The sequence below is a fragment of the Barbus barbus genome, assembly GCF_936440315.1.
Source record: "Barbus barbus genome assembly, chromosome: 22".
Lineage (NCBI taxonomy): Eukaryota > Metazoa > Chordata > Actinopteri > Cypriniformes > Cyprinidae > Barbus > Barbus barbus.
The window spans coordinates 30,617,353-30,625,847 of record NC_136750.1 but is presented as its reverse complement, the minus strand read 5'-3'; the positions used below and the strand labels follow the sequence as shown (position 1 = coordinate 30,625,847).

The window sequence follows — 8,495 nt, the reverse complement described above, 5'->3', positions numbered from 1 at the left end:
AACACTTTTTGCAAAACACAGTTCTCTATGTAACACACAAAAATCTAACATGGCAAAGGTGTTTGCAAATGTTTGCTTTTTAAATGCATTGCTTCATTTTGCAAGAGATGTGAGGCATTATGCATTTCGTGTGTGCAGTTCTTGGATTTGTGTGTAAAGTTTTGAAAAAAAAGAGGCAAAGTTTTGAAAACGTGTGTATGCTGTTGAAAAAAACTGGAAATCATTTAGCAAATGCTTTTGACTTACAATGAAAAGATTCATCTCTATGATCATGCATAACTCTTCCTGTAAATATTTCACATTGCTGAAATCAATGAAATCCAATCAAGCTCAACAATATTCAACAGTGACTTAGCAGATGTCAAATCACAAACCACACTATAAAACCTGACCCAGACGACATTTATGACCTGCACATGATCATTTTATGCAGTGCAATACAGGCTGTAAAGGAGGATGAAACTATTTTATTTCGCATAATGAAGCATTTTAACATTCGTATGTAGAAGCTCCACAGGATCACAGAAACACATCTGCGTTTGATGGCCTTTCTGTACAGAAACACAAACATCTTCAAATCACGTGTTCCTGTAAAGCTTCATTATGTATTTAAAGTGAAGGGAAGTACACGGCTTTTGCGTTTGCAAATGACCGTGAGCTTTTAGATCAGCCGTTTTACGAGATGGTTTGGGAAATGAAAGAGTAAAGCAGAGGTCTGCGTGTCTATCGGCCGTACGCAGCGCTTCCCTCGGGGCTACGACGCTGGGAACGTTTGATGTGCTGCGGAGGCCAGGTGTGTAAAACTGTAAATTTGTCCCTTAAATACAAACAGGAAAAGTGAAAGAGTGCTTGACCTTCTTTAGAGATGAACCGTTCCAGCAGTAAACGGCCCTCTGTTTAGCTTCCTCAATTGCGGCCCGCCTCGTTAGATTTATTACCCTCGTAGATTCACTGTCAGCCTTTGAATTCAACTCAGGCTTTGATGTTTGTCTGTACAACCCCAACAAATGACAGACGAGACCCTTCTTGCCAGGGTCTTGAGAAATCCTGAATCTCACAGCACGTGATTTTTCATAAATGTGGACGCGGTGGGCGTTGATGCAACAGCTATTTCTTAAAGTCTGTGTGCAGATCTCGCAGGATTCGTCCCACATACCTCAGAAAGAGAACGAGAGAGAGAGAGAACGGCTCCCTCTCTCGTCCACCGGAGGCCTGGCCAGCAGAAACAGACCATTCTCTCTCTCTCTCTCTCTCTCTCTCTCTTATTCTCTCGCGCCAGCATCCCAGTGACAGCTGAGTGGCTGCGGTGTAATTGCAGAGAAGTGAGGTCAGCAGGAGGCTTTTATCAGAGATCGCACAGCGATCAGAAACACGAGAAGACGATGCACAGCGCAGACGGTCTGCCCCAAAACTCCCTCTCTCTGTGCGTCACAGTGGAAGTTTCTCTGCAATCATCAGGACTCAAACGCACAATCTGGAAGCAGAAGTAAGTCGCTTTTAAAAACTTTTATTTTTTTAAAGAATTATCGTAAGATGTTAAACATTATATGCATTTGGCAGAAACTAAGACAGTGACAAATAAACTCATTTAAATAGCAGTAGAGCAAAATTGAGACATTTAAAACAGTAATGGAGCAATACTGAAATATTTTAGATAATAATAGAGTGATGCTGAAACATTTACAGTAGAAACTGTGTGATACTAAGACATTTAAATGAGAGAGAGAGAGCAACATTAAGGCATTCAAAGAAGTGATAGAGCAACACTGAAGCATTTGAAGTAGAAACACAGCATTATTGAGACAGACATTTAAAGCAGAAATAGAGCTATATCGAAATATTTAAAATAGTGAGTGTGACACTGAGACATCCAAAGTAGAAATAGAGCAACACTGAGATGTTTAAATTAGAGAATGAGCAATACTGAGACGTGTAAAGTACTGATAGAGCAATACTGAGACGTGTAAAGTACTGATAGAGCAATAATGAGACGGGTAAAGTACTGATAGAGCAATACTGAGACGTGTAAAGTACTGATAGAGCAATACTGAGACGTGTAAAGTACTGATAGAGCAATACTGAGATGTGTAAAGTACTGATAGAGCAATACTGAGACGTGTAAAGTACTGATAGAGCAATACTGAGACGTGTAAAGTACTGATAGAGCAATACTGAGACGTGTAAAGTACTGATAGAGCAATACTGAGACGTGTAAAGTACTGATAGAGCAATACTGAGACGTGTAAAGTACTGATAGAGCAATACTGAGATGTGTAAAGTACTGATAGAGCAATACTGAGATGTGTAAAGTACTGATAGAGCAATACTGAGACGTGTAAAGTACTGATAGAGCAATACTGAGACGTGTAAAGTACTGATAGAGCAATACTGAGACGTGTAAAGTACTGATAGAGCAATACTGAGACGTGTAAAGTACTGATAGAGCAATACTGAGACGTGTAAAGTACTGATAGAGCAATACTGAGATGTGTAAAGTACTGATAGAGCAATACTGAGACGTGTAAAGTACTGATAGAGCAATACTGAGACGTGTAAAGTACTGATAGAGCAATACTGAGATGTGTAAAGTACTGATAGAGCAACACTGAGATGTGTAAAGTACTGATAGAGCAATACTGAGATGTGTAAAGTACTGATAGAGCAATACTGAGACGTGTAAAGCGACACTGAGACATTTAAAGCAGTGACCGAGCGAAACTGAGTCATCAGTAATGATAGAGTGATTTTGTTTTATTCATTTTGTTCACAGACTGAACTAAATGAAGCATTGCTTGGTAATTAGTTGAGCTAAACTGGTTTTATCTAATTATGTTCTTAAATTTAACAGCTGACAGCTATTCAACCCAATTCATTACAAACCTTTCTATCAAAGTTATCTGACATCATCAAGATCAATTTGTTCTGACGCAGTTTAACTCTGAGCTCTTCTCATATTTTATTACCGTTTTCTAAACTATAGCGAATAAATAGTAGAGCATGGCGCTAGCAATACCAAGGTCATGGGTTCGATTCCCAGGGAAAGCAAGAGCTGATAAAATGTAAAAACTGTAACTTGAATGCAATGTAAGTCGCTTTGGATAAAAGCATCTGCTAAATGCATTAAAAAAAAAATGGGAGAAATGCTGAAATGTTTTCTAAATAAATTTTGGTTTGACTGTATATATATAAAAATATGCACCTCTCTAAATATTGTATCGGTCAGCCACTGATAGACACTAAACAGGTGTAGAATCTGTTTTATATGTGAATTATACAGATTACTGTGGAACTGACCTGTCTCCTGTATCTTCATCAGGAATGGACAGTGTGTGACAGAGGCGTCCGTTTGTTGATTTGTGTCATTAACAGCAGAAGCGAACACACTGCTGCCTCCTCCAGCTCTGAGGAGATTCTGCTGGTGCAGCAGGAGGTCAGAGGTCACATCACCATCTAAAGGATTGTACCAGGACGGGGTCCGAGCGGATCTCCCACAGCTTGAAGATCCAGCCTGAGTTTTGCCTTCAGTATGTGGATCATGACCTCCTTAAGAAACGCAGTATAATGCGCAAATGGACGCTGCGATGGAAACTGCCTGAGTTTGCGTGTGGACTGTGGCTGGTGCTGCTGGTCAGCCGAGTGTGTGATGGAGAGTCTGTGACCGACTGCTCCAAACACGAGCGCCACACCAGGAACTACGACTACATGGAGGGAGGGGACGTTCGGATCCGACGCCTCTACAGTCGCACGCAGTGGTTTCTGATGATCGACGAGTTCGGGAACATCAACGGGACACAGGATCCCAACAACTGCTACAGTAAGCGTGCCAGGAGTTTCACAGAAGATTTATCACTGGGCGATGAAAAATAACATTAACAAACGTTAGATGATGCTTAGACGACTTTTTGAGAATATTGAAGTTGCACTATAGATTAAACTGAACTTACATTTATTTGGGCTGCTTTTTTGATCTAAAACAATGCGTCTAAAGCTATGGTAAAGGCCTCTTAAAGGGATAGTTTTCTAGATGTATATGACTTTCTTCTTTCAGACGAATCCAATCGGAGTTATATTTAAAAACGTCCTGGCTCCTCAAAGCTTTATAATGGCAGTGAATGGGTGGTTTTTTTTCAATAGTCCAATAAAGTGTATCCATCCATAATAAAACATGCCTCACACGGCTCCAGGAGGTGAATAAAGGCCTCCTGTAGTGAATTTGTGAGTTTTTGTAAGAACAATATCCATATTTAAAATGTTATAATCAGTAATATCTAGCTTCCGCTAACTGGATGACGTAGGACATTGGCATACACTCTAAAACAATCAGTAAAAATAGGGCACAATATACTGCTTAATTTAAAGTAATTTTTCCATATGCTTGTCTCGCGAGAACCAATGTTTGTTTACAGGAGCAAAGGAAGCAAAGTTTCCTTACTTTAGCAAAGAAAAACCAGTCTCCTCTTGGCTCGAAATCCTTACACATTCTTCTTTACAAATCCTCATTTTGTGTTTCTAATTTGTGACCGGTGTTTTGTTTTACTCTCCCTCCGTCGCGCTTTCGCATTCGTCACTAATCTCATGGAACGGCTTCTGTGTACAACAGTTAGCGCAAGCTAGAGATTACCATTTATAAACTTTTAAATATGACTATTTTTCCCACATAAACGCATCGATTCACTACAGGAGGCCTTTATTCAAATCCCGGAGCCGTGTGAGGCAATGTTTATTATGGATGGATGCGCTTTATTGGACTTCTTTTGGACTATTGAACAATAACACCCATTTACTGCCATTATAAAGCTTGGAAGAGCAAGGATCATTTTTAATATAACTCCGATTGGATTCGTCTGAAAGAAGACAGTCATATATCCCTAGGATGCCTTGAGGGTGAGTAAAACATGAGCTAATTTACATTTTTGAGTGAACTAACCCTTTAAGTTATAGCAGAGTGTTTTCTCACTGTATGTAGGGTGAAGGAATCGGCAGTGGGATTATGAGCAGGTCGAGGACTGACAGGAGTAAAGAGAAACAGGTGTTTGGGGGGCAATATTTATAGCTCTTGTTTCCCTTCGTTAGAGGACTTAGTGGTCAGACGTTATCAGATGTGGTCAGAATGGAGGCACAGTTCAGTTTGTGTAGAGAGCGTCAAAACAACAACAAAAAATGAGACTGGAGGCTGATGTTGTGTGCATGGATACACAATTAATTATTAAACAGATCAAATAAATATTCAAATAATTGATTATTCACTTTAATGATCATGTGTACACATAACATCAGCCCCAAGCATGTTTGGTTATTAGTAATCTCGGTTGTGTATGAGAAGAAAGTCATTGTGTTGGCGTGACGGCATGCATCTCTGCTCTGGAGGGAAAATGATTACATCAGCTGGCGCTGAAAAGAAGAAAAATTGATATAGCCAGATGTGGCCGACAACTGCACGCACAGAGCGCATGCAAGACATGCAGTGAGGGTCGGCCAGCGCCGCAGGAGAGAAAAGCAGACGCGTTCTGAGGTTCTGTCAGAGCTGTGCCGTGACAGCAGCTTATTATACCACTGGAGCCGCTCACATGTGAAGCAAACACTTCCAGAGACACACACAAACATACAGAGAGAGAGCTCAAAACGACAAGAACCGTGTCCAGCTTCTCATCCAAACACAACAAACGGCTGTCAAATATCAGTGCAACTGGAGCTTTAACTCGCTGTAGATCATAATCAAACCGTCTGATGCTGATATTTAGCTTTATAGGAATGGATTCTGAAGGTGATTTCTGCATTATTAGACAGAATTGCAAGGATAATTTCTCTGCATATTGAGCTGAGATAAAACAGAAGGATTTTAACACCCAAAAAATGGCACACATCACCTTTAAACTCAATCTCAAATAAAGTCTGTAATAATTACCACAGACTAACTCAGATTGTTATTTAGGTCAGTGTTATTTTAGTATCACTGGGACACTATCATAGTTTTTGTTAATATTTTAATTTTTATATTTTCTGCTTTCATGTCAAGTTTTGATAACACTTTACTTAAAGCCTTTATGTATAATGCATTTATAAAAGTAGTTTTAATGCATTAATTATGCCTTGTAATGCTCCTTATAATGCATTGCACAATCTCATGAATAGTTGTAATCACAGCTAATACATTATAACACTTATTCATTGTTACACCATGCATTTTAAATTTGGTTAGAATTGTTTATAACAAGATATAATGTATCACAATGCACATTCTGAATAATTATAATGCATTATACCCTCTAATAACCCTTTACAATGCATTATACATAAAGGCTTGAAATAAACTGTTACTGTAAAGTTGTTTGTGTTGTGTTAATTAGTTTGCAAATTTAGTTTCAGTTATTTTAAATACAAATGAGAAATGTTGCCTTGGAAAAATAAGTTTAATTGTTTTGTGTCTTATTTTATTTCAGCTCAAATGTATTTACAGTTTATTTATGGTTTTAGTTTTAGTTAACTATAATAACCCTGATTTAGGTCAAGTATGGAGCACCTTTCAACGGCCAGATTTAAGTAACTTCTGAGGATTTTTCAGAGCAACTTTGTCCCTGAAGTTTACCGTAAGCTACAAACAGGCCCAGGTCTGCGTGTCTTCCTGCATTTAGGCTGATCTGCCGTCTGTGTTTCAGGTGTTCTGGAGATCAGGACGGTTTCGGAGGGCGGCGTGTTGGCCATAAAAGGACTGAAGAGCCAATATTATATTTCCATGAACCGCACCGGAATGTTACAGGGCAAAGTATAAAGCCATCCGTCCTGCAAACACACAACAAACACCAGTTAATCTGATTATTCCAGCTAACGCTCCCATCTTTCATTGAACGGATAATTCAGCAAACTCTACACAACACAATGCAATACATCTCGCTTCTGTCGTACCTTACGATCTGTTCTTCTTCTTTCCCAAACAGAAAGACTACAACGACAGCTGCAACTTCAAAGAAGTGTTTTTAGAGAACTACTACACGGCGTACTCGTCCGTCAAATGGACTAAAAACGGCAAAGAGATGTTCATCTCTCTGTCGCAGAAGGGCCGGCCGCTGAGAGGAAAGAAGACGAGGAAAGAAAGCATCTCTTCTCACTTCATCCCTCGAAAGTGCAGGGAAGACGAGAAGAAGCTGACGTGAAGGAGCTCCAGAGACACTGTTACTGGATCTGTTTGGTTTTACTCGTCTGATTCATCAAACTCCTTCTATAAAACATTCACTCTTTCACTCACACACACACACACATCAGTACACACACATCCTTGTGGGGAATCTCATAGGCGTAATGGTTTTTCTACTGTACAGACCGTATATTCTATTGCCCTACACCAACCCTACACCTAAACTTAGCCCTCACAGGAGACGGCTTGCATTTTTAAATTTTCAAAAAACTTTATTCTGTGTGATTCATAAGCTTGTTTACCCGTGACACAAGTCCCCATGAGTCTGTGTGTATTCAGGTTTAAGTCCCCACCAGTATATAAAAACAAGCACACACACTCACGCATACACTCACACACACACACACACACACACACACAAGAAGCAGTTGCTAAATCACGTTCATATATGAAAGTGTTTTAGACTCATGTAAACTAACAGTTATAAATACTCATCTGTATTTTGAGATGAAGCTATTTTTATATTTCGGAGAGATGTTTATGTTTCTGTTCATGGCACTTTCACCACCATTAGAGCCCAAAACAATGAAAACAAACAATAAACACTGCAATGCATTTATACAGATGGACATTCTCATTAAATACGGCAGCGCTGTGTGTTCTGTAAATATCACAGTTTATATCGCTCCATTTATACTGCATAAATACATTCACATCACATCAACATTCATCCTGAGGAGTGGTGATTTTCATCTAGTTTGAGACATTCCTTTCTCATTTCCAGCCCTCGACTTTACAATTCAGTGAGAAAATCATAGCAGTTGCCTTACTTCATTTCGACTTCTTTTTTTTTATGCATGCGATTGACATTCACGTCAGTGAGTGATTCATCAGTTCTAAGAAATACTGTTTATCTTCATAATCTTCCATCCAAATGTCCTAATGATTTTCCTTCTCGTCATCAATCCACCCTCATACTGAGACACTTTCACCATGCAGTCAGTTGGAGTAATTCTGGTAAACAAATGATGAGTCTATGCTTTAACGTGGGAGTCTGACCGTATTTCGTTTCTCATAATCACTCGGCGCTCTAATGCGATCGTGTCCATGTGTTGATGTGTGTTATTTATGATATTTATGTGAGTTCATGAACCGTCTGTATTCTGGATCGCTGTGCTGCAAACAAACACACAGAGTTTGCAGGAGTTTATCATTTGCTGCTAGAGGTTTTATATGATTATAGATCAATTTCAATAAACGTATATTGTACCTTTCTATGGAGTTGTGTTGTGAGATTTGTTCCTGCTGACTTCATCTGGACACACGACGGGTGTTTATACAGCACAGCAAACACACGGTTCTG

At 39.4% G+C, this 8,495-nt stretch overlaps 1 protein-coding gene across 1 annotated transcript; it reads left to right on the top strand.

The window, feature by feature from the left end:
- Positions 1–1,145: 1,145 nt before the first annotated feature.
- On the top strand, positions 1,146–8,407 carry LOC306887964 (fibroblast growth factor 7-like). Its single transcript, XM_079446026.1, has 4 exons — positions 1,146–1,486; positions 3,317–3,814; positions 6,657–6,763; positions 6,936–8,407. The coding sequence occupies exons 2-4, from the start codon at positions 3,562–3,564 to the stop codon at positions 7,149–7,151; spliced, it is 576 nt and encodes a 191-aa protein (XP_079302152.1). The 5' UTR covers positions 1,146–1,486; positions 3,317–3,561; the 3' UTR covers positions 7,152–8,407.
- The last annotated feature ends 88 nt before the right edge of the window (positions 8,408–8,495 follow it).